This window comes from Pristiophorus japonicus, chromosome 20 (genome assembly GCF_044704955.1).
Source record: "Pristiophorus japonicus isolate sPriJap1 chromosome 20, sPriJap1.hap1, whole genome shotgun sequence".
NCBI classification, from domain to species: Eukaryota; Metazoa; Chordata; class Chondrichthyes; family Pristiophoridae; genus Pristiophorus; species Pristiophorus japonicus.
In genome coordinates, this window is record NC_091996.1 from 44,228,974 (window position 1) to 44,256,246 (window position 27,273).

The following is a 27,273-nucleotide window of genomic DNA, read 5'->3' on the forward strand; positions in this document are numbered from 1 at the left end:
TCCCTTTCTGACAGCACTTCAATAAACAAACATTACCCTTTAACAAGTCGCAAGCATTCTTTTCACATGATCCAAACCTTTATTTACAAAAACATTTTAACAAATATTTTGACACCCATAAAATAACCTTTGGAGCGTTCAATACAAATTGTGTTAAGTCATAATATGACATTGTATACCTGAACACCGATGGCATTTTGTTTGTGGAGTTGCACACTTGGACATGTCCAGGCAAGTACTGCTGACATTTTAATACTTGACTGAGATAAAACACTGCTGAAACTAAGCAGCAAGTTAGAAAACATCCCACTGTGGTCACTATATTAAAAGGGTCAGTTTGACTAAGTAAACATTGAACCCATGTTGTAGCACAGATAACCCAAGGACATTTAGTGTTATAATGCAGGAGAACTGGCTGCTGGCAATCAGATAACTTAATACTCGTATAATAATGCACTTTCATCACCTTTACTAGCTGAACATCTCCATAACTACAGACTAATGAAGCAGAAAGGAAACACAATATAAGCAACAAAGGATATCTTCTAAGGACTGCAGAACTTCAAGAGCCAGCAGCAGGACTATTGTAAGTTAAGCACTGCAGATAATTGTAGTTTAGCATATGCTTTTAACAAAATGATTTAATATATCAAAGTGTAAAAAGTACACTAAAATAGCTAAACAGTTATTCTTTAAGGACTTGAGAACTACTCAACATCTAATTAACGTTGTTTGTAACTGGCAACCTCGTGATCGATATCAATCTTTGCAGACGTAAGCAAGTCTGATCAGACCACCATCATTGTGATTGAAGTCAGTGGTCACTACAGATCTTTAAAACATTGGAACTCTTGAACAATCAGTACACTACAGCATGGTGATATTACAACATTACAACAGTGACTACACTCCAAAAGTACTTCATTGGCTGTAAAGCGCTTTGAGACGGCCGGTAGTTGTGAAAGGCGCTATATAAATGCAAGTTTTAATTTTTTCATATAGTGTTTGTTTTCTACCAAGTAGGAGCTTCTTGTACCAAAATAAATAATTGGATGCAAACTTAGAAACCTCTACAGAAGAATCTTTTTGCTATCTTAGAAAAATGTCTAGTAGTTTCCAAAACAGTGAGGAGCACCAACCACTTGTTTCAGACACCTATCCTTGCAGGTTACTCGAAGGGCTTCTCAATTTGCGGATAAAGAACATTCTGTGCGACGTAATACTGGAGGCTGAAGGAGTCACCTTTCCAGCACACAAAGTCGTTCTAGCGTCTGCGAGTAGCTATTGCAAATTATTATTACAGAGCCAACATGATAAAGCTATTAAGTTAAATAATGTCAGTGCAAGAGGGCTCAAGCATGTGCTGGATTTTATTTATTCAAACAGACTAGATCTTACTTTAGATACTATTGAAGATGTATTAAAAGCGGCAGAGAGTTTGTTGGTCCGGGATGCAATCAAACTATGCTTTAGCTTCCTCGAAGAACATCTCAGTCAGAGAAATTGTTTGGACATCTTTAAAATAACTCAAAAATTTGGACCCGAGGAGTTAAAACAAAAAGCATTTTTGTATCTGAATCAGCACTACAAATACATACTAGAAAATCATCACTATCTGGTAGAACTGGATAAAGCAGCTCTGTGCAAAATTCTAGAGAACAATGATATACAAGAGTACAGTGAACTGGAACTATTTAATTGTGCATCAATGTGGTTGCATCATGATAAACATAGACTGAAAGATGCTGCTGATGTTCTGAAAAGAATTCGATTCTGCCTCATTTCAGCTACAGATTTACAGAAATATGTTCAAGAAATCTCAATTATGAAAACTGATTCCCAGTGCTACAAATACCTCCAGGAAGCACTTAGTTACCATTCTCGGATATATGCTCAGCCCATGCTGTCGTCTGACCATACATGGATTCGGTCAAACTCTGAAAATATGTTGATCCTTGGAGGCCGCACCACAAATAACAATGTTTGCAGTGATATTTGGGTTGCAGATGAGACTGGCAACTGTTGGAGAAAACTGGGAGAAATGCGTGTTCCTTTGTACAATCACGGGATAGTGGTTGTGAATAATTTTGTGTTTGTTATAGGTGGGCAAAACAGATTTGATGCCACTGGAAACCAGCCATCAAATGAGGTACGTCCTTAGAACCTGCATTAACAGTGACAATTTAAAAAATTAAAATCACATACTTTCAGAAATTTGACAGGGCTAGTCCTCAACTTTTGGCTGCACTTCAGTCCCACGCTCAGGATATTTAGCCACCCAGTGTGGAGAGGGGCGGACAATGAGAGGACCTCCTCGTGGGTCTGCTCCTGGGCCTGGTCAAGGTGGCCATTGCAGCGCTGCTCGGGACCAGATTTTTCTAGGTTAGCATGTGGAATCCTGTGAATGGGCCAAGCAACCAAAAAAAAATGATGGGGAGCATTGGTGGTCGCTCTGGCTGCCTGCCTGTCTTGTCCGCATCCAAATGGCCTTGGAGAAGAGCACACTGTGCCTGCTGGTAGGCTTGAGGCTTTCCACGACCGGTGAGCATGCCAGAAGTGAATTGTGGATAATAGTACCTGTAATATTATTTAATGTGATATATTTCCTTTGTTTTTTTATGATTTTATTAGTTATGCCCCACTAAAAAGGATGACATTACATATTTTGGGTTGATGACACTGAGGCAACCCCATGTCTTCTTACAGCTTTCTACAAGGTGCCTCAAGGCTCATGACAAAGATTAAGATGCAGAGTGTCAAGGATCAGATATCAGAATGGATTGAAAGATGGCTACAAAATAGAGAATAGGATTCAAGGAAAGTTTCTCAGACTGGCAGAATGTGGGAAGTGGTGTCCAGCAGGAATTAGTGCTGTGCCCACTGGTGTTTCTGTGCTGTACATTCTATATAACTTGTACTGATTTGTCTCGCTTCAGTTGGAACTAATTTGTAGCTTAAAAAAATTGTAAACTTGACATTCAATTCATTATTTTTGAATATATATTTATTATAAATTATCAAGAGCGACTGAGATTTCAACATTTGCAAATCTGACGACAGCTATTTTGCGAGTTGTATGGACTTAAGCATATGCTTGTTAAAGACACCCAGGCATCACCTCTCTGTAACCCTACTAGACTGAAAGCCACCGAGTTTAGTCCATGTGCTAATAACTGGACATAATTGTGGTAAAATAAAACATTGCCATATTCGCAATAGAGCCTAACCGCCTATGTCTAAAAATTCTGTCCAACAAATCTAGTCATTACAAACTGTAGAGCATTAACTTGAGAAGCCAGTGTGTGATCGGCTTCCCTGCAGAATTATAGGAAGGTATCATAAGTGCATTGCCAATGTTTGACATTGCTTTGTCTGAGTATTGATCTGGCAGTAAAATACTATTGAAAGACAAAATTAATTGCAGTCCAAAGATAGAAATATTGCTGTACAGGTAATGCCAAGAAAGAAAATGAAATCAGTGAGGCATTAAAGTTAAGTACAAGAGTCAACTTTGTGATATCAAATCAGTTTACAAATGTGAAGATATTCCAAATTACAGTACTTTTCACAAAAAATTATATTCAATTTGACATTTAGGTGTTGCTGATCATAGGCGGTCCCTCGATCGAGGATGACTTGCTTCCACGAGTTCACAGGTGTTTCAATGAAGGACCTGATGTTCCAGACCTGAACACCAATTGAGGGGTTGGAAGATGACTGTGCGTGAATTTTAACGTGTGGTGACCATTGCACACCAGCCACCACATGGGCTTGACAGAGCTAGGACTTTATCTAATGGCAAGGGTTAACCAGGACGACTGCTCTGCTGCACGGACCTAGTGCGCACACATATCGCAGTGTGGGCCGGCCTGTGCTGCCTCCAAGCCCTCGGCTCTTCTGGGCCCCGTACCCTCATATTTATTGAGACCCTGATGCAAATAAACTAATTACACATGCATGCACCCATGTACCTTATTTCAGTTATGTTGTTCATATGTGGATTGCTACTTTATTACTGAAGGTTTAAGATTAAACAAAGAGATATTGCTTCAGTGCTAGACACAACTTAGCTGGAGATTTTTATTGCTGGCGAATGTAATGCACAACCAGAATCTCTCATTACATTTTCCAGGCAAAGTGAATGTTTGTTTAATTTTCACCATGAAAAAAACATTTGAATATTAGATGAAGTGTTTATAAAATGTTGAAAAAATTATTTTAATGCCTATAAAGTTGATCCTTTATGAATGATTAAAAAATAAACCTCAGACACTGTAAAGCCTTGATTGCCATATTAACCTACTATGCTAAAAGAGCATGAGCATATGGAATCACCCTAACACCTCCCTGAAAAGAGATTTGTTGATGTCAGCTGACCCAGAGATACTAATGCGAGGCAATGTAAAAATGAGAAAATTCCCCTATACTGCTATTTTGTAGCCGTTTCAAAATGTGATCTCGGCAGATGCTAGTTAACAGGTTATCTGACAGCCGCCTTTTTTTATTATTTGTTGTGGGCGTCACTGGCAAGGCCAGCATTTATTGCCCATTCCTAATTGCCCTCGAGAAGGTGGTGGTGGTGAGCTGCCTTCTTGAATTGCTGCAGTTTTTTTTTATTTCAAAATATATACTTTATTCATATAAAAATTTGCATGATACATTGGAAGGCAGTTCAGTACATTTGGATGCGATCAGTAATTCCATATAATACATTTGGATGCTGACGGCAGTTCCGTTCAATACATTTGCTTGCTTTACATTTCAGGGTACAATTCAGTACAATCCAGGATACATTGTAATACAGTCATCAAATTACGTTACATGTGGCACTATACAGTACACGGAATGGGTGAGGGTACAGTTACATTTCTTTACAACATACATTACTAAACAGTTGCTGAACTGGCATTATACATGGCACTGCATCAGTGTTTTCAGATCATGGTGCTCTATGTATACAAAGGTTTACAAGTACAGCCCGAGAGGAGTTTTATACTAAGGCTCTTCCCCACCGTGCTTTTGCGGCAATTGCACCAATTTTTAGTGCGTCCCTCAGCACCTACTCCTGGATCTTGGATTGCGCCAGTCTGCAACACGCAGATGTGGATATCTCCTTGCTCTGGAAGACCAGCAAATTTCGGCAAGACCAAAGTGCGTCTTTCACCGAGTTGATGGCCCTCCAGCAGCAGATGATGTCTGTCTCGGCATATGTCCCTGGGAACAGTACGTAGAGCAGAGTCCTGTGTTATGGAGCTGCTTGGGATGAACCTTGACAGCTACCATTGCATCTCCTTCCAGACCTACCTTGCAAAGGGGCAGTCCCAAAGGAGATGGATGACCGTCTCGTCCGCACCACAGCCAACTCGGGGGCAGAGTGCCGTGTCTCTGAACCCCTGGCTGTGCATGAAGGATCTGACGGGTATGGCCCTTCTCACCGCCAACCAAGCTACGTCTTGGTGCTTGTGAAAGTTCTGGCGATGAGACATTCTGCCAAACGAGTTCGACAGTCTGCTCGGGAAACCGTCCGAAAGGATCCATCATCACCTTCTTTTGTAGGGCGTCCAGGACCTTGCGTGCCAACCACTGCTTTATGGCCTTGTGGTCAAGTGTTTTTCTTGAAAAACTTTTCCACGAAGGACAGGTGCTGCTCTGAGCGTTCCGCGGCAGCTTGGCCAGACCCATCCTTCGCAACACCGGGGACAGATAGAATCTCAGCACGTAGTGACACTTGGCGGTCTATGCACAGCTTGATGCAGCCGCACACAAAGGTGGCCGTCAGGATGAGGGCCACGTTTGGAACGTCCTTTTCCCCCCTTGTCCAGAGATTTGTACATCGTGACTCTGCGGCCATGGTCCATTTTCGATCTCCAGACGAAGTGGAAGACGGCGCGGGTGACTACCACGGGCCAGATACAACAACAGCGAGAGCACCTCACTCCTCATGACTAGATTCTTTCCTGCAATGGAGTGTGAGCGCAGCTTCCACCATCATCCCAGTTTATGTTTCGCTTTAGCGATACGCTCCTTCCAGTTTTTGCCGCACGCCCAGTCAGCTCCGAACCATATTCCCAAAACCTTCAGGTAATCTGACTTCGCGGTGAAGGGAATAAAGGATCAGTTGGACCAGCTTCCAAAGAACATGGCCTCGCTTTTGCCGCGATTTACCTTTGCTCCAGAGGCCAGTTCAAACTGGTCGCAGATTGTGAGCAATCCGCGGACCGACTGCGGATCCGAGCAAATGACGGCAACATTGTCCATGTACAGGGAGGTCTTGACCTGAGCACCTCTGCTGCCTGGGATTGTCACCCCCCTAATGTCCGCATCCTTCCTGATGGACTCGGCAAAGGGCTCGATACAGCACACAAACAAGACAGAGGAGAGGGGACAGCCTTGCCTGACTCCAGATCTGATCGGAAACCTTTCAGTTTCCCACCCGTTGATTAGAACTGTGCTACTGATGTCTGTGTAGAGCAGTTGGATCCAATTGCAGATACCCTCCCCAAACCCCATCTTGGAGAGCACGTCAATCAGGTAAGTGTGCGATATCCTATCAAAGGCCTTTTCCTGGTCCAAGCTGATTAAACAGGTGTCCACCCTCCTGTCCCGCATGTAGGCAATCGTATTAGGTGGCAGTCGGACGAGAGGGCTGTGGCTGGTGAGGTGACCAGGGTCAGGGACCTGCTTGATGGCGGAGGAGCGGGCTGGATGGCGCCAGACACGCTGGCGCGGCGCCTAAATTCGGCCGATGTCCGCCGCGCGGCCGATGCCATCGAGTTTCTAAAAACAGCACTGGGCCCCGTCTCCGTTAGGTGTATCGAGGAGGCTCAGGCACGTGGGGAGATCCCATCCGAAATGACCCCCGTCCTGACGGAATTCCTCATCGGCGCCAAACCCCGGAACCTCCCTCGGGAGCCGGCGCCTCACAACTTGAGCCGCCTCGGGGAAATCCCCTCCGTGCCTTTCAGTTCTGCGCGGAGGGGTTTCCTGTACAGGCTGCTCCTGCACACACTCAACTTTGCCATCCTCGTCTGCCGTCTGGACACGCCATGCCGTACCATCTTGCCGTCCGGAGGAGGCGGGGGTCCCCGATGGAGTGCACTCTATGCGGGAGTCCTGCCATTATTTATCGGGGACTTGGCCTGGAGGGTGGTGCACGGAGCAGTCCCGTGCAATAAATTTTTAAGCCGGTTCACGGGCTCCCAGGCAGCCTGCAATTTCTGCGGTCTGGAAGAGTCCGTGTTCCACGTTTTTATTGAATGTGCGAGGTTGCAGCCCCTGTTCCAATATTTAAAGGGGCTGCTCCTGAAATTCTGGTTGCACTTCAGTCCCACACTGCTGATCTTTGGGCACCCTGTGCGGAGGGGAGCGGGTAGGTCCGAGGGCCTCCTCGTAGGACTGCTCCTGGGCACGGCCAAGGGTGCCATCAGCTGGTCCAAGCAGCGGGCGGTCGTTCAGCCTGACTGCCTGCCTCTCTTCCGCGCGTACATCTGCGCCAGGGTGTCCTTAGAGATGGAGCACGCGGTGTCCACCGGTACGCTCGCGGCCTTCCGCGAGAGGTGGGCGCCGGAGGGACTGGAGTGCATCATCACCCCCGGCAACCAAATTTTAATTTGATTTTATGTTTTAAAGTTTAATTTGTTTTAACTGCCGGGTTTTAGTGTCCCCCTCCCCTTTTATAGGGGGCACTTGTAAATTATGTTTTTAGAGCCCAAAAAAACCCCCAAAAAATCTACAAAAATATTTTAAAAAAACAAAAAAACAAAACAAAAAAAAAAGGCCTTGCGAAATGTTTGGAGCGTCCCCCAGATCGGGGGTCACTTGACCTAATGTTTATTTGTCTCCTCTAAAAGAGTTGTAGGCAATCGTAGCCCTGAGTAGCGCGAGACTATCAGAGATCCCCCTGCCGGGGACAGCGCAGGTCTGGTTCGGGTGGATCACCAGCTCCAGAGCAGACTTGACCCTGTTTGCGATGACCTTCGACAGGATCTTGTAGTCCACATTGAGCAGCGAAATGGGCTGCCAGTTTTAGATTTCCTCCCTCTCCCCCTTCTGCTTGTAGATGAGGGTAATGATGCCTTTCCTAATTGATTCTGACATACTGCCGGACAGAAGCATACCCCCGTACACTTCCAGCAGGTCTGGGCCCATCCAGTCCCACAGAGCTGAATACAACTCGACCGGTAAGCCGTCGCGAGGGACCGGACGGCCTTTGTCATCTCGTCCAGAGTTAGCGGGTGATCCAGACTCTCCTGCTTGCTGTTGTCCAAAACCTCGGAGATAGACGACAGGAAAGACTGGGAGGCCGCGCGGCCTGTGGGCTTGACGTCGTACAGCCCGGCATAGAAGGATTTGCTGATCCTCAGCATGTCGGGCTGTGAAGACGTCACAGAACCATCTTCTTCCTTTAGGCTGCTGATCACAGAGCTCCCCCGTGTACCTTTGGAAGAAGAAACGCGAACACGTCTCATCCTGCTCGACAGAGCAGAAAATGATTTTGGAGGACTCTGAGGCAAAGAGCGAGGCTTGTTGGCCCTTCACTTCTTGGAGTTCCTCTGTGACATCGACCCCCATCGATTGCAGCAGGAGCAAGTTTTGCTTACTCTTCTGCAGTTGGGACAATTCCCTCTGTCTCCCTCTCGCCTCCTGAACACCTTTGAGGATGAAGAACCTCTTGATGTTTGTCTTGATTGTTTCCCACCAGTGCATCGGGGAATCACAGAGGGGTTTTACGGTTCTCCAACCTTTGTTCTCCATCCCTCGAGTTCCTCAACGTTTTCCAGGGTCAACAGTTTCACGTTGAGCTTCCATATCCCCCTGCCAACTTTCTGCTCTTCCTATGGGAGGCAGTCGGCCAGTAGGAAGTAGTGGTCAGAGAAGAACACCGGCATGATGTCGGTGGATCTGATCTTGAGCATGTGGGACACAAACAGGAAGTCTATTCTGGAACAGACGGACCCGTCTGGTCTCGACCAGGTGTATCTGCGCCGTGCTCCATCTGCAGGGTTGCTGAAGACGTCGCACAGCTTGGCATCTTTTACCACGTCCATCAGGAGTTTGGATGTGGTGTCCAGTTTGCTGTCGGCTCTGCTAGATCATCCAGCCGCATCATGAAATCACCGCCCAGAACGACCGGTCTGGATGTCGCTAGCAGCAGTGGGAGCTGCTGGAGGAGGGCCAGCCGCTTGCTTCTGAGAGGCGAGGCATACACGTTAATTAGCCTTAGAGGAACATTTTTATACAATACATCTGCTACAAGGAGGCAGCCACCCACCACCTCCTTAACTTCGATGATGAAGTGGCCTCCCCGCAGCAGAATGCCCAGGCCGGAGGAACGGCAATCGTTGCCTCCTGACCACCACTGCGACCACTGCCGGTAACTGAAGTGCGGCAGCAGTCCTGCAAGAATAGCAGGTCTGCCTTGACCTTGGCGAGGTACCCCAAGGTGGAAACACACTGCGTAATTGACTTAATGCTACACATGTTAATGGATGCAATCTTTAAACTCATTTTTAAATTGGTGATAACAATCCAAAAATTACATTTCAAACACACAATCCTTTGGCCCTGTGGCCTGTTCCCGTATACATAGGTTAACTTTAAACTTTTCTACTGCACCTTGGCTGAGATATGGGTTGTCCTCTGCCTTGGGGATGGTTCGACCAGGAGACGCCAGCAGTGTGGACTGGGGGTCCTCCATGCCAACTGGGCTGCCCTCGCCTGGTGTTGGTTGTTCCTTATCTGCATCCCTTGTGGTGTCATCGCTCACAGCGTCTGGAGCTGGGGTGTATCTGTCACTTCGTCGCTCCCAGAGATCCAGAGCGAGGGTGCATTGGTGGCTTCATCGCTCCCGGACATCCAGAGTGGAAGTGCATCGGTTGCTGTTTCGCTCCCGGAAATCCGGAGCTGGGTTTCATCCGTTGCTTCCAGAAATCCGGAGCAGGGGTACATCGGTGACATCACTGCTCCCGGGATCCCGGAGCTGGACTGTGCTGGTCGCATTGGCGTTTTGCCTCTTCTGGTGGTAGTGGGGGCTTTTACCCTGCCCTTCATCACCGGATGAGCTGCAGCCACTGCTGTCTGTTGTGGACGGTAGCTGTCTTTTGCCCCTCATTTCTGCAGGAGGCCTCTTTTCCTTTGACTTGCAGGCCGCCGCCTTCTTCTTGACGAGCTGCTATTCCCGTTTTCTTTCTGCTCCCTCCTCTTCCATGGACTCGGTGTCTCGGGGGTGGGGGGGGGGAAAGTTTCACTGCTGGGTGTTAGTGTCTGGCGGCTTGCCGTGGCAGACTTTCCTTCCTCCTCTCAGTCAGTGTCGACTAGGGCGGTGGTTTGTTCGCACGGTGTCTTGGAGGGGAGGGAGGTGTCTGTCTCCTCTTGGGCGTTGCACTCCTCAGCTTTCTCCTCACATGTCACCAGGTTCTTTGCCACCTGCGCATAGCTGAAATTCTGCTTGGGGCAGGCCTTGTACAGATGTCCAGCCTGATCACAAGGATTGCAGCACTTGCTCTCTTTACAGTTCTTTGTCTGGTGTCCTTCCTTCTTGCAGTTGCGGCAAATGATTATTTTGCAGCTTGCTGCCATGTGGCCTGCTTTCTCACAGGTTCGGCACACATTGGTTGTCCGGCTTACACCATGTAGCCCCGACTTCCTCCGATGGCGAAGCTGGAGGGGAGGGGTGCAGGATGGTTCCGCTGGGGTCCACTTTCAAGGTGACCTGGATCTGGCGTTTGCTGGTCCAAATCCCATGCAAATTCTTCAGGTCGATGCTGTTTCCTGCCCCATCGACATACCTGCCGAGGAATGTCAACACATCAATGACCGGGATGTGGGGGTTGTACATGTGCACTGCGATAGTGTGCTTCCTCTGCAACGGGAGGGTGAACAGTGGTTCCCAAGTCAGCAATAACCGCAGTGGTTCACTCGCCTCCTTCAATCCCTTCAGGAATTTCAGGCATTGGGTGACGTTTCTGAAGGTTACATCAAAGTAACCTCTCTTCGGGATGTCCTGCAAGGCAAAGACATCCACGACTTTCATGCCACAGGTTTCAAGCAGGATTTTCTTCACGAAGAGGTCCCGGTTGATTGTCATCTGTCCTTCCACTTTCTTTAGTCACTCGGATGGTGTTTCGGACGCCCTGGTTTGCCGCTCGGTTGGCCGCCATCCGGGTTGCAGATTCCTCCTTTCGGCTTGTGTTTTGGCCGAAGCCTTCAATCTTTCGTGGTGCCAGTCTGGCACCTTGTCGGTTAACATGCAGATTTGTTCTTCTCTCCAATTGGTGCTTGTCCCGAGTCAAAAGGCCAGACGCAGCCAAACTGGAAAGACGAGTTTCTGCAATCAGTCAATTCGCAGAGAGTGTCATTGAGCAGCAACACTTCAAAGCACTCAGCAGTCCAAAGTGCGTCTTTCACTGAGTTGATGGCTCTCCAGCAGCTGCAGTCTGTGTGGTGAAGGTACTCCCAGTGCTGTTAGGGAGGGAGTTCCAGGATTTTGACCCACTGTGATGAAGGAATGGCGATATACTTCCAAGTCAGGATGGTGTGTGGTTGGAGGGGAACTAGTGCCCTTGTCCTTCTAGGTGATAGAGGTCATCGGTTTGGGGGGGGTATTGCCTGTCATGTATCTTACATTATTATATATAACTGTATCCTAACATGCTATACATGACTGTAATAAGATATGACCTGTAACCACCAGCATACCTTACCACCAGGGGTGCACTTGCAAGAGACAGGTATATAAGGTCTCAGGCAAGTGCAGCATTCGAGAGCTGTGAAATAAAGGTGCAGGTCCAGAGTGACCTTGACTTCACTACATGCCTCGTGTGAATCTGTACTGAGGGGACAGGACTTTACAGTGGCGACGAGTTATGGGATTACAGAATCCACAGAATGGCGAACAACGGATCAGATGAAAAGTACAATGCGGGAGACAATTGGGAGGACTTTATAGAAAGGCTCCAGCAAAGCTTTGTAACCAAAGACTGGTTAGGCGACAATAAGGCAGACAAGAGAAGAGCCCATCTCTTGACCAGCTGTGGCTTGAAAACATACGCTTTAATGAAGGATCTGTTGGCACCTGAGAAACCAGTAAGCAAGTCGTTTGAAGAATTGAGTACACTGGTAAGAGACCACCTGAAGCCAGCGAGCAGCCTACACATGGCCAGACACAGGTTCTACAACTACAGACGCTGTGTGGGCCAGAGGATACCCGGCTTCGTGGCGGAACTTCGGAGGTTGGCTAGTTTATGTGAGTTCTCCGATGAACTGAGGAGAGAAATGCTGAGAGACTTTTTCATTGAATGAATAGGCCACGCAGGCATATTTCGAAAGCTTTTTAGTGGCCAAGACAGACCTGGGCAGTTTTCCACATTGTCGGATAAATGCCAGTGTTGTAGTTGTACTGGAACAGCTTGGTTAGAAGCGCAGCTAGTTCTGGAGCTCTCTCAAGTTTGTGAAGTGATGCATGACGCAAGGGTGGTACAGGTGAGACCTCTCCATTCCTGACCAGTGTCGGAGCAGAGAATTTTCCAGATCACGGGAGGTCACGCCAACCCTAGCATTGTCAGCAGTACCTGGTAAGTTTTTAACGCAATGGTACATTTCAGGTGAAGACACCAACTCTCGGAGCAGCGCGGTCAATGTGTACCTGTGGGCAACATCAGTGAAGATCGGCAGTGTTTACAGTGGAGTATAAATCCTTCCAACTGCTGTAAAGTAATCATCAATATCAGTTTTCAAACAAAACAAGTTTGTTTTATTTCACAAACTCATTCTGCTCGGTGGTAATGAAATGTGATTGGCACCAACGATTAAAGCAATGTACTTCAACATGCAGAGCGGACACCCCGCCCGCTCTCCTATCTGTGTAGTACACTTGAATGAAAACGAATGAAATAAACGAGCCTACAGCTATTTAACAACCTGGTATGTATTCTCGACGGATTGTCCAAAAATTGTGTTTCATTACCACAGAGCAGAATGAGCTCATGAAATAAAACAGACATGTTTTACCCACCTGTAGTTTGATCATGTTTTATTCCAACTAGAATCCATCCATCCATTTCTGTCTTTTTATGTGTGAATCATACATGGTCGATTATTTTTTTTATTTGTTTAAAAACTGAAGACAATTAGGCACATTTTGTAGTTGAGAGGATAAAGTTGGCTGAAGTATTGCAGGCTCTTTGAATTAATGCTTAAAACAATGAAGACTGCTCATCTAAAATAATCTCTCAAGATCAGACATTGAACTTTACATCAGTTGGAAGGATTTATACTCCGCTGTTAACATTGCCGATCTTTCTCGGCTGACCTGCAGCCCACGGCGACACTTCACTGTGTACCTGTGGGGGATCATTATTGACCCCGCTGCTCCGAGAGTTGGTGTCTCTGCCCGAAATGAACCATTACATTAAAAACTTACCGGTTACTGCTGACAACGCTCTGACCCGACCAAGGAGGGAACACCGAAGGCAGTGGGGAGAATAGGAGCAGCCAGCCCCAGGACACAGCACGCCGACCCGCCCCCAAGAAAGAACACGAGGCAGCGAGGAGAAGAGGAGCAATCAGCCCCAAGACACAGCGCGGATCACGACACCCCCGCCCCCCATGGGAAATGATGCCGAACCAGGGATGTTGCCGGATCAAAGAGTTCCAGACTGGAGAGATAACCTGTTTTAAGAGAAAGGGAGGATGGAGGAAAATAAAGAGAGATGAAATGTCTCTGACTGCTCAGCAGGTTTACACAGTTAGAAGCAGTGCCATACTGACCAGGAAAGCCCCAAGTTTGATTCCTGGTCTGTATTGAATCAGCAGAATCACAGCCAGGGCAGCACTTCAGTGACCACAACAACTCTGGTTAGATAGAGAAACAAAAATATCAGCCAGGGTTTGTATTCCTGATTGCGATGCAGCAACCCCCACTGCTAAATGCACGTGTGCGGACACCTGGAGAGATTACGATTCCAGCTGTGATGCTTATCTGTGTTCGGATAACCTACCATTGCTCACACATAAATATAGGCCATGTGGCCAAGGGATCAAAGAGAGACCATTAATTTGTTTCAGGGAATGGATGTTTGTAGGAGAGAAAGCAAGAAAATTGGTGAGAAAAAAACCCCACTAAACTTGTAAGAAACATGCAAACCAGATCAAAGGGGGTTAACAAAAAGCTGTGTAAATGAATCAAAATCGCAAAATGGCATACAAAACACTCCAGTAAATTGTACACTACTTTGATAGTGTCACATAATTTTCATAATAATTAACACTACTAGGCTAAATTTCTGAATATCTGCTGCTCCTCTGCGATAAGGCCCTGCGCCTGCGTTCAGAAAAATCAACTCCTGTGCTAAAATTGTTCAGCTGATATATTTGTCAAATTTAGTTTTTTTTTCTTTACACAGGTTTTTCGGTTTGATCCAAGGAATAGTTCATGGCTTCAGGTTGCTGGCATGCTGGAACGGCGCACACGGTTTCACGCGGATGCAGTTTTCGACCACATTATTTCTGTAGCTGGGGGGACACTTTTAGGGAACCTCACAAATACAGTGGAAGAATACAAGTCTGAAGAGAACAAGTGGGAGTTTATAACACCTTTCCCGGTGGCGGTGGCAGACCACACTGGGGCTGTACACAAAGGCATTCTGTACATTTCAGGTGAGCACAGTAATGTATGCAATAAAGGTTCAAACGGAGTACTGTTTAACTAAGCAAGGTACAACCTTGCTCTGCTTTATTTAGGCCCAAAGAGTCTGACTCTCTGACCAGCAGAGCAGAACAGCACCATGTGTGTGTGCTGCTCAGTGGCCTCCAACAATGACACCAACTGGTGGCTGCAAACAGCATGTACATACATGACAAGGACAAAGGAGAGCGAAATAACAACTGCATGTAATACTTGGAAGAGTGGTATTTCAAGATTATTCATCTCAAAGTGTTAATGTAGACTTGTACCAGAGAAAGTATTTTGTCTCTCTTCTCCCTCTCCCTCCTCCCCCCCACTAATACAATAAGTTGCAGTAAAAGAAACATTGTGGGGGAGGATATTTAAGGCCATGAGTCATTCAACCACTTTTGTACACCACCTAGCACAACAGCAGCACGTCCGTAGATACTGTGCAGGTTGCCTGCCAATTCATGGTGCGCTGCCTGAGATATGCTTAAGAAGGGGGAAGAGAGGGAAAAAACACAGTAGGGTATAACCTGCAGAAAGTTAACTTCTAGCAGCAGTGTTACTATAGCAGTATTTGTTAACTAGCCAAGAAACGCAATTGACTGCACCAGCTTAAAAAATTCACTTCTAAAGAAACCTAAATTCAAACATCAGTTATTGCAGTGATAGGAGCTCAAGTCTTCCAACTGCAAACATAGAAACTTTAGTGTGGTCACCCAACCCTCTTAACTTTGATTAACTTTTAACAAACTAGCCATTACAGTTACCATACTGACTATATGGAGTTACTGTTTATATCGCACAAAGTAAAATATTGTTACCTACATTGGCTCCCGGTTCAGCAACATCTAAAATTTGAAATTTTCATCCTCGTGTTCAAATCTCTTCATGGCCTCACCCCTCCCCATCTCTGAATCCTCCTCCGGCCCTACAACCCTTTGAGAACTCTGTGTTCCTCCAATTCTGGTCTCGTGCATACACGATTTCCTTTGCTCCACCATTGGCTGCTGTGCCTTTAGCTGTCTCAGCTCTAAGCTCGCTCTCCTCCTTTAAAATGCTCCTTAAAACCTACCTTTTTGATCAACTTGTTCTTATATTTCCTTATGTGGCTCGGAGTCAAATTTTATCGGATAATGCGCCTGTGAAGCGCCTTAGGAAATTTTTACTTTGTTACAAAAGGTGCTATATAAATGCTAATCATTAATGTCTTGTCGTGCTGTGTCAGTTGGAAAATATGGTCTCTCGATTAACTGCCTCTGATGTCTTTGTGCTGCTGTTTCTCTTTGTATCAACTCATCTGCTCTGTCTCTTTACTGCTTTGCTCAGTCCTCGTCTGCCTCTCTCGTCTTGTGGGTAGGATTTGGTGGATGGTCTAATGTAGTGTGGCAGGAATAGGAGCCTACAGTGGCTGACGCCTGCATTTAAGTGAGAAAAATGTGGCCCTTATCTTTTCCCACCCTCTCCCCCAGTCACTAATGCAAGAAAATTGGAGCTTAATGCAAGCTTCAATAACATATCTTATCTTTCTCTTCGGCACCTTACAAGTTACAACTCACTGATCTGAATATTGACTTCAGTAACTTCAGACTTTAGGTACATCAACATTTTCAAATCTGTTTTAGTTCCACTGACATCCAGGCTATACGTATCTCCATTTCCTCAGGCCTCCCGTGACATAGCTATTTACACACCCTTCTCTTTCTGTCCATTACTGGACTGAGGTACAGGTAATCTGTTCCATCATTCAACTCATGATTCTCCTCTGGCTTTGTTGGTTTTTAAATTTTAAAAATGTATTTTCCCTTTTCCCCCTTTGCTGATTGTATTAATAGGATTATTCCATCTTCTTTTAGTTTTGAAGGGCCCACAATGTTAACACCTGTACTCTTCACAGATGCTTACTGATCTGCTGCAAGTTTCCAGGATTGCCAGTATCTGCAGCATTTTGCTATTATTTCACTCTTGCTTACACATTTCTTTTAAAAATACTCAATATAAATTTTCTCAGTAATCTTTTGAAATTTGTCATCTTGTTTTTGAAAATTATATGAAGAAAACTACTGAGTAGAAATTGCTCGGAGTCAATCAAAAAAGTCCCTCGGTAGTACTGATTGGTCCTTGGAAATTAGGTACACTGAACAAGTTCAGACTACACAAACCAAATTATCTCAGAGTGACAGCTCTGAGCAACAATAAAAAGTTCAATACTAGGCTTTTGGAACAGGTCAGAAGAGTTCTGGTGAAAGGTCATCTATTTTTCCACCCACTTTTTCATTTTGGGATCTGCTCCTAGGCCTCTTCTAGCGCTACAGTTACCCCTAGTGACTCACTTTTCCATGTACTTGCACAGTGAATGAATCTGAATTAAGTAGTGGATTATGATATTTGAATCCAGAAGTTTAGACAACAGTATATTCTGCAAGAACTATACACATTCTTTTATTTCAAAACAGTCTATGTACTTTACAGCAGTATATATAATATTCAGCTACTTTCTCATGTCCATCAGGTGGATTCTCAGCAGGAAAAGCTCTAAAAGACCTGTACAGCTACCTCCCGAGACTGCAACGATGGATCATTAACCAATCCATGACAGTTGCCCGGTGTGACCATGGAATGGCTACTATTGGAGACAAAATATTCTGTGTAGGAGGAAGAACTTTAAACTCAGTAAGAGAAATTTTAAATCTTCATATTTTAAATTCAAACCTTTTGTTTACAATGACAGATACAAGTCAATTGCATTGGAAGGAAGCCAATTAATTCACTTAAAAGTTTTCCAATCCAGTGAACACATACAGATTGGACCTCTGTTCTGGGAATCTCTGGTTCAGAAACATACCTGGTTCGGCATTAGTACCAGTTTCCCGTGCTTCCTGGCTCTCAGTGTTCTGTGCTGCGGAACCGCAGCTTTGCGTGAGTGGCGTCCTAGTTTCCCATGCTTCTTGTGTTATTATTTAGCTCTAATTTACCTATAAAATATGGCTTAAAAGAGAGCAGCAAGCAGTGGAAGTGATTGTTGGTAGTGCTGCTACCAATACGTTGTCAATATAGCAAAAGGTGGATTTGTTGAAGAAATTGGACAAGGCCACATCAGTACGGACCTTGTGTGACCTCGTCAACAGTATATGGCTTGAAGAAGCAAAAGGATAAGACCTTTCAGTTTTTTGTGGACAGTGAAAGTAAGAAAAGTATGACCTTTCGTAAGACATTGAAGGAAGGAAAATAGTGATTTAGACAGTGCACTCATACAGTGGTTAAGGCTTCGTCAGAATGATGGCGTTAGCATTTCTGGCGAGATGGAAATGGCGTAAGCGAAAATATTCCACCAAGAACTTAACCTGCAGCATGAGTGTGAATATTCTTAAGGATGTCTGCAGAAATTTAAAAACAGGCATGGCATTAGTCTACATTTAATGTGCGGTGAAAAAAGTGCAGATACCGAAGCAGCCGCCAAGTACATCGCCGAATTTGCACAGTTAGTTGCAAATGAGAAGTTATCCCCAGAGCAGGTATACAATGCTGATGAAAGTGCTCTGTATTGGCGTTGTATGTCTCGAAAACCTTAGCACCAGATGCTGAGGAGGTACCAACAGGAATGAAGGAGTCAAAGGACAGGTTAACTGTCCTTGGCTGCAGCAACGCAGCAGGTACACACAAGTGCAAGCTCATGGTCATTGGGAAAAGTGTGAACCCAAGGGCATTCAAAGGGGTGAAAATATTCCCAGTGATATACCGTGGCAACAAGAAAGTATGGATAACAACTAAGCTATGTCTCGAGTGGTTAGAGAAATATTTTGTACCGGAGGCTAGAGCCCCACATCGGTCAGGTTGGATCTGAAGTGCAAAATTGTGCTGATTCTCAACAATTGCTCTGCTCACCATAATGCCGAACTGCTTGTCAAAGACAGTGTTGTGGGACTGTATTTACCCCCTAACTTACCTCTCTGATTCAGCTTTGATATCTTACGATCCCTTAAGTGTAAGTACCGGTCCGAATTTATGCACCGATTGTTAGAATCTGTTAATGCTGGGAAGTCTGTGACAACATTTCGCAAAGAATTTAACCTCAAGGTGATTTGGACACTAGCTGGAGCCTGGGGAAAAAGTAACTCCTTCTACTCTGAAGAATGGATGGCACAATCTGTGGCCAGCCTTAATGTTTGAGGACAGTCCTGATGTGGATGATGAGGCCGAGTTCACCGGATTTCAAGTGTCTCAAGACAAACAAATTATGAGAGAGTTACTGGAGTATGCCAGCGGTATGTCCAATCCTGCAGTGCTTGAGGTGACCAAGGATTTGGAAGAGGAAGATTTACAAGACTGGATGGATGTTGACAAAGATGCACCAATTGTGAACGAACTTAATGATCAAGAGATTGTGTAAATGGTACAGCAGGGAGAAAATAAAGATAATGAAGCCAGTGATGAAGATAATGAGGGTGAAGTTGAAGAAAGAATTTCTATCGATAAATGCATTCACTTGGCCACAGACTTGATAGCAGGACTGGAGCAAAGAACTTTCATTTCAGAGCAAGAGATCGTGTCCGTCTACATGATCCAACAGAAACTCATTAAAGAAAAAACAAAATACATGAAGCAAGTTAAGCTGCAAGATTGGTTCAAGAAGATTTCAGATGTCACCACAGCCGAGACCCCAGATGTCACCTACATTCAAGACCCCAGATGTAACTCAAATGCAGTTATCACCACATCACTTTGGAAGCGGAATTCAGGCAGCATTTTGAGTAAATGATAATGTAACTATTAATTTTTATCTATTTTTCATATTGTTTTTTTATGCTTGATCTACTTATTTCCTTGTGCCAACAACACTAACACTATGTTATGAAGAGATCCGGTAAGCCTAGGCAGAGACACCTTTGTGTGGGTGGCGTTTCGGTTTCCCATGCTTCCGCGAACTTTGTTTACACCGGCCAAAAATCCTGGCTCTCAGTGTTCAGTGAGGTAACTGGGCCAGGCAAGGAAAGGGAAGGGCATTCGATGATTGAGGCGCCGAAGCTGGGCCTGAGGAAGAGGAGGGTTTATTTTTTTTTTTAAATGAGCACCAAATGAGCGCAAGGCCCGAGTTTTGCAGCCTGAGCCGGAGCCGTTCAGAAGCCCGGGAGCCGTCTACGGGTACCGGTAAGCCTAGGCTAGGCGTGACCTCCAGTGGTTCGGAAAATTCTCTGTTTCGGCAGATTCAGTCAGGTCCCAAGGGTGCCCAACCACTGAGGTCCAACCGTACTAAAAGTGCGAGCTATTAAGCTCATGACCAATATAATTTCCATTTGTTTTCACATTATTTTATTTAAACCAGCATCTAAATGATTGGTGTGTTTGATGGAGACTATCAACGACTTAAGAGTGTGGTACAATACCAGCACGAGTTAAATATGAGAATTAAAAGCCTTGCATCTGTGGCAGGACATCTCAGATATGACACCTCAAAGACATTGTCCTCAAAGCTATTAAGTGGCTATAAAGGCAAAAAAGTTACTAACTCAAATAACCACTTTCTGTTACACTAACAATGTAGGTTGACTCAAATATCCCAATGACTAAATATGAACCAATCTAAAAACAGTTCCATTCACAAACTGCCAATCAACAATCAGTCTGTTCCTGGCTAGCAATGTGCTCTGATAGTTTTTACATCAAACTTTCACATTAAACTTACATACATGTCTCTCTCATTATGGCATGTTGCTCCTTTAAAGCACAACTAAACCCAGGTAGTTAAGTCATTTTTATTATAGTAGTTTCATTGTCACCTTGTCTTTATAACTTCTCTGACCTAGCCTCCTTTCCCCAATTGCAATCAGCCCCAGACCCTCCCCACCAAGGCTAATAATAACTTACTTTTATATAATATTTTGGGTACAAACTCAAACAATTGTTTGAGCATGTAGCTTTACACCATGCGATAGAGGGATTTACTGAACAGTTTTACCTCAATTATAACACTTCCATATAAATTATCATAGAATGATAATAATGCAATTAACCAACATCAGGGTCCGTATACTACAACTTGTGAATACCAAGTTTTCCCAACATCCTTAAATATCAAATCCACGGAACTTCTGTTCTCTACACGCAGCCCATAGTAATCGAGTTACCAAACTGGCAGATAACCAGATGTGCACAAGTATTCAAATATTGGTCATGATCATAATTTCCTACAATGCTCGTTCTTTGTCTCAGCTCAGCCAACTGGAGAGGTTATAAATTGGGAACAGAATACATTTTAATAGTGGATAAACAGAAATTTATAAATATTATTAGATTGGTAACAAATTCTGGTGATGTGAACAGAAACAAAGATAGTTTTGTTCTATGAACGACAGAAAAGACTTAAAATTCAGAAGTAAATTTTAATTCAAAAGAATTCTTTCCAGAGCTGGACTCAAACCTAGGTACCAAGTAGAAAACACGCAAAGCAACTATTCTATGAATTAACGCAGCCTAGCCCAAGAATGTACATAAAAATTGGTGATCTACTCATTTTCAATCCACGGCTTCTAAAGTAAATCGACGTACCACTATTTTCCAATACAGTACAAAATTACATAGGAATAGGTGTCTCAACAATCTATGCACCACTTTGTACTGTGAAAGGGAGAAGTAAAGAGGGGAACTGTTGATTATAAGTAAACAAATGTTATGATGTTACTTTTTTGCACTGTAACTAAAATTCATTAATTTCTTCCAGTCAGGTGAGTGGCTACACGTGAATGAAACAGAGTATTACGTTCCTGCAGCTGACCAGTGGATGACACTTAAAGTATCACCCTTCGACTGCTGTCAATTTAGCACCTCGGTGCACAATTCCAAACTGTACATCACGGGTGGGGGTTCTCTCCGTCAAATGGCCAAAATGGAAAGTGTTTTTATCTATGATCCAGAAGCCCGAAGGTGGGAGAGATCAGGTGCCCTACCTCTGCCAGTGATGGATCATGCTGCCTGCACAGTTAAACTTTCTGGAGAGGTTTTAAACAAATTAAAAAGTGAGGAGAGCGTGCATCCAATTCTTGGCACAAAAAAAAGTTCTACCCTCAACCTATTTGTAACTGATTAGTATGGGATATACCCACAATATGTGCACATAAATGAAAATCAAAAATTAAACTACATGTGGTAAGGATTGCAAGACTATAACCATGTACAAAAAAGCTAGTGGCTTGACTTTTGTCAATGAACATTTGTGCTTATGTAAAGATGAATGTGTTACTTGATGAACATGCATTTCCTGAAAATCATGCTATAATCAAAATATATTGTTAAAAAATCTGATTATTAATTGCGATGTGAGATTTGTTAACACATGACTATTATGGTCCTCACAGCTGGTTATATAGAAAGTGAGAACTATCTTTAAACATTATTTTTCATTGTATTAATGCCTCTGATAACATGTGTACATGTTTTGATGTGTACCTTGCTGAGTTTATCCCAGGAAATAAAGATTTTCATCTTCATCAATTCTAGCAGGGAAAGAATCAACAATGGAATTGAGAGACAGTGGGGGCGATATTGCCCCTGTTTAAGAGGCCCGTTAGCAATCTCTGGGGGGCGTTAACAGGTCGGAGGAGGGACGGGGGGCGGCACGTGCTACCGCCTCCCAGAAAATTGCCCGGGAGTTTGCAGAGGTGCTGCAATGCAAGTGCCACCCCCTGCAGTTAACGCCCCGGGCCGCCCCTCAACCGGCAATGACGTCGTCACGTGCGCGGCGACCCCTCACCACCCTGCACTGATCCCTTATCGCCCTGCAGGCCGCAAGCGGATATCAATGGCAGCTGTGCTAGTCACGAAGCATGCCGATATCTGCTCTCGGGGCATTATTTAAAGGGAGGCCACCATCTTTTCTGTATTCTGTACTCTCGGGCCGGCTCCGGGATGGGAGCCCTAGCGTGGTCCGGGCTGCCAACATGCAGCCTGGTACTTTGTTTTGGGTGCTGGACTCAAGGCCCAGTCCCATGCTGTTCTGGTGGCCTAGTGGAGGCCATCAGAGGCCTTGCAGTGCGCGCAGCGGCCCTCCAGTTTAATAGAAGGGGAGGCACGATGAAACGAGTCAGCGCTACGCGGAGTATCCGTGTAGCGCTTGACTTGCCGTCCTAGTCCCCCAGGTACCGCCTCCAAAGGAAGTGGTACGCGCGTGTATGCGCTCTTCCTCTTTGAGGGGAGCTAAGCCCAATTCAGCAACGGAGGCGGGGCTTTTGCACCGGGTGCAGAAAGTCCCGGCCCCAGCTGGTTACCGCCCCCAATCAGAGCACAGGGCAATTTCGCCCCCAGTGTTTGTGTCATTTTCGTCTCGCCAATGTCAAGTGATAAAACATCATTGTCAGGGGTATAGAGTTGTAGCAGGCAAAGAGCAGACAGATAAGTGGTCACTAACAGGTATGCTGAAGGTAGTGAACTAATCTGACGTATGGTCCAGGTTATAGGGCTTATCAGTATTAGGAGGGTCTGAGGAATCGGTGAAGTTCCTCTAACTTACGGTATGGATTGTAATTGCCTATTGACAGATTGTATGTGACACTTGCTTATGTATGTAAAGCACACTTATTACACTTAAAGTCTGATGGTTAATGAACCATCCTTAACCATAGTAACACATAACAAAGACAGTAGAGGTCAGCAGTTAAGTTACATAATATTTTGACTAGAGTTCTCGGGGAAGAAATAAGAAAGCCGGTGTTTGGGAACAGAGTTACTTCAAACGTCATGGGGACTAAGGCAAAGTTCACATCACTGAACAACACAATTAACATATGATAGGAGATGGACAGTTGGGAAACACCACTCAGCCAGTCTGATAAGGGACAACAAATCAATGTAATTTCGCTGATAAGCAGTAAACAAGCAGTGGGAGAGGCACACACATCGGTTTGTTGTATAAGTGTTGGTGAGAACCATTGTTCTGGGAAGGTTCCCGTTTGAACTTTTCCCTTGCATATGCTTGAATAAACCGGTTGAACCGAAGGTTTCATCTGAGTGATTCCATGGTCGTTATACGAACGGGCGGGGTGTCAACATTCCTTATATCAGGGAATCCACCTTGAAGGAGAGAAGTCTTCTTTTAACCCCTACAGTCATTCCCCCAGGTAAAAATCTTTATAGAAGCATGGAATCTTACAGCATAGGAGGCCATTCGGCCCATCATGCCAGCTCTTTGAAAGAGCAGTTCAATTTAGGCCCACACCCCAGCACTTTCCCCATAACCCTGAAAATTAGTCCTCTTCAAGTACATGTCCAATTGTCTTTTGCAAGTTCCAATGGAATATGATCCCATCACCCTTTCAGGAAGCGAGTTGCAGATCTTAACAACTCTGTCTGAAAAGATTTCTTTTCATTTTCCCTCAAGTTATTTTGCCAACTGTTTTAAATCTATGATGGCTGGTTACTAACCCACTTGCCAGAGGAAACAATTTCTCCCTACCTGGTCTATCAAAACCCCTCAGAATTTTGAATATCTCTATTAGTTCTCCCCTTAACCTTCTCTGCTCCGAGAACAATCCCAGTTTTTCCATTCTCTCCACATAACTGAAGTCCCTCATCCCTGGTGTCATGCTGGTAAACCTCCTCCATACCCTCTCCAAGGTCTTGATATCCTTCCTAAAGTGTGGTGCCCAGAATTGAACACAATACTCCAGCTGAGGCCCAACCAAAGATATGTAATGTTTAGCATAACTTCCTTATTTTTGTATTCAATGCCCCTATTTACAAAATCAAGTATCCCATATGCTTTCTTAACCGCCTTATCAACTTGCTCTGCCACCTTCAAAGATTTGTGAATATGCACCTCCAGGTCTCTCTGCTCTTGCACCATCCAAAAAAAAATACCATTTAGATTATACTGCCTCTCCATGTTGTTTCAAGTACATCACTTCATACTATTAGCATTAAATTGCATCTGCCATGTGTCTGCTCATTAGCCAGTCTATGTCCTCCATGAAGTCTGCTACTAATCTGCTCTCTCTTTACTATGTTGCCAAGTTTTGCATCATCCGCAAACTGCAAAAATTATACTCCTTATACCCAAGTTCAGGTTATTTATATATAGGAAAAGCAATGGTCCCAATATCAACCCCTGGGTGACCCTGCTGCATACATCTCCCCAGTCACAAAAACATTTGTTCACCACTACTCTCTGCCTTCTATCCCTTTAATACCATGCATCTCGATAATCTGAATAAATGTTATGTGGTTGGTTGAAAGAGCGAGCAAGAATGTTCAAAGAAACACTGAAATCTGGTGTTTTATTACAAGAAGTTTAATTTAAAAACAATGACATCTTTTAAAACAGTTGTATATAATTCTAAAGCAAAATACTGCGGATGTATATAATTCTGCTCTTTATGGTTTTACTTTTATCAATAAAATATGTTCAAGAGGATTATGTCCACGTGAATTTTTTTTTTTTAAATGAGGAAAAATACCAAATCTGCATTTGATATTTATGCAATTCTAAAGGTGAAATAACATGCACTACGTATGTTCCAATAATCAACGTTTTGATCCCGAGCTTGTGCAATGCCATCATCATAGGCAGTCCCTCGGAATCACAGAAGACTTGCTTCCACGCTAAAAATGAGTCCTTAGGTGACTGAACAGTCCAATACGAGAACCACAGTCCCAGTCACAGATGGGACAGATAATCATTGAGGAAAAGGGTGTGCAATGCAATAAATCTGAAAATGCAGATGTGAAATGTACAGCTTACATGTTTTAGGTAGGGGGGTGGGGGTCTGGATACGGGAAATGCTGTGCAATGGGTGGAAGTAAAAATTGTACCTTAAAAGTTCCAAAATATTATAATCTGTCAGAATCTCTCTAATAGTTGAGGTTATAATTAAAAAGGAAAATCTAGAGTAGTGCTAGAAATGAGACTTGCTTTGATAAGCCAATTTGCTCAGCTCCAATGTCAGTCCTGCTGGGGACAGGGGCCAAGAAGAAATATTTTTTTAATGGGTATACACACAGTAATAAAGAAGGCAGTCAAGTCAGTGAGAACATGAGACCTGTGCTGGTACCACATGGATGTGGCATATGAGAAATCAAGGGGTACCTTCAAACAGACAATATCATAACTGGGTGTAGTTAATTTCTAGTTATTATTGCCTACTAGCAATACCTCAAAACTAGTGACTAAGAGCTATGAATATAGGACATATACTAATGTACAGAACCTTTTACCTGGGAGCAAGCAAATGTTGTTATAAGATTACTAATAGAAACATAGAAAATAGGTGCAGGAGTAGGCCATTCGGCCCTTCGAGCCTGCACTGCAATTCAATGAGTTCATGGCGAACATGCAACTTCAGTACCCCATTCCTGCTTTCTCACCATAACCCTTGATCCCCCCAGTAGTAAGGACTACATCTAACTCCTTTTTGAATATATTTAATAAATTGGCCTCAACAACTTTCTGTGGTAGAGAATTCCACAGGTTCACCACTCTCTGGGTAAAGAAGTTTCTCCTCATCTCAGTCCTAAATGGCTTACCCCTTATCCTTAGACTGTGATCCCTGGTTCTGGATTTCCCCAACATTGGGAACATTCTTCCTGCATCTAAACTGTGTAAACCCATCAAAATTTTAAACGTTTCTATGAGATCCCCTCTCATTCTTCTGAACTCCAGTGAATACAAGTCCAGTTGATCCAGTCTTTCTTGATATGTCAGTCCTGCCATCCCGGGGATCAGTCTGGTGAACCTTCGCTGCACTCCTTCAATAGCAAGAATGTCCTTCCTCAAGTTAGGAGACCAAAACTCTATACACAATACTCCAGGTGTGGCCTCACCAAGGCCCTGTACAACTGTAGTAACACCATCCTGCCCATGTACTCAAATCCCCTCGCTATGAAGGCCAACATTCCATTTGCTTTCTTAACCGCCTGCTGTACCTGCATGCCAACCTTCAATGACTGATGTACATGACATCCAGGTCTCGTTGCACCTCCCGTTTTCCTAATCTGTCACCATTCAGATAATAGTCTGTCTCTCTGTTTTTACAACCAAAGTGGATAACGTCACATTTATCCACATTATACTTCATCTGCCATGCATTTGCCCACTCACCTAACCTATCCAAGTCACTCTGCAGCCTCATAGCATCCTCCTCGCAGCTCACACTGCCACCCAACTTAGTGTCATCCGCAAATTTGGAGATACTACATTTAATCCCCTCATCTAAATCATTAATGTACAATGTAAACAGCCCAGTACAGAACCTTGCGGTATCCCACTAGTCACTGCCAGCCATTCTGAAAAGTACCCATTTACTCCTACTCTTTGCTTCCTGTCTGCCAACCAGTTCTCAATCCACGTCAGCACACTACCCCCAATCCCATGTGCTTTAACTTTGCACATTAATCTCTTGTGTGGGATCTTGTCGAAAGCCTTCTGAAAGTCCAAATACACCACATCAACTGGTTCTCCCTTGTCCACTCTACTGGAAACATCCTCAAAAAATTCCAGAAGATTTGCCAAGCATGATTTCCCTTTCACAAATCCATGCTGACTTGGACCTATCATGTGCCTCTTTCCAAATGCGCTGCTATGACATCCTTAATAATTGATTCCATCATTTTACCCACTA

The 27,273-nt window shown here is 44.4% G+C and overlaps 2 protein-coding genes across 2 annotated transcripts in view; one reads left to right on the plus strand and one right to left on the minus strand.

The window, feature by feature from the left end:
* Window positions 1-27,273, minus strand: part of dpp7 (dipeptidyl-peptidase 7) — a 100,080-nt gene that overhangs the window by 10,749 nt on the left and 62,058 nt on the right. The window lies entirely within an intron of this gene.
* Window positions 1,103-21,752, plus strand: LOC139232512 (kelch-like protein 9). The gene is made up of 4 exons (XM_070862837.1): window positions 1,103-2,149; window positions 14,403-14,655; window positions 17,181-17,341; window positions 21,387-21,752. Exons 1-4 carry the CDS (start codon window positions 1,103-1,105, stop codon window positions 21,750-21,752), a joined length of 1,827 nt encoding a protein of 608 aa, XP_070718938.1.

What these genes read in the sequence shown, in the direction of transcription:
- LOC139232512 (XM_070862837.1), top strand. Translation starts at nt 1,103, where the DNA reads ATGTCTAGTAGTTTCCAAAACAGTGAGGAGCACCAACCACTTGTTTCA. An exon ending in GAAACCAGCCATCAAATGAG is followed by an intron (nt 2,150 to 14,402) that starts GTACGTCCTTAG and finishes TTCTTTACACAG; the next exon opens with GTTTTTCGGTTTGATCCAAG. An exon ending in AGGCATTCTGTACATTTCAG is followed by an intron (nt 14,656 to 17,180) that starts GTGAGCACAGTA and finishes CATGTCCATCAG; the next exon opens with GTGGATTCTCAGCAGGAAAA.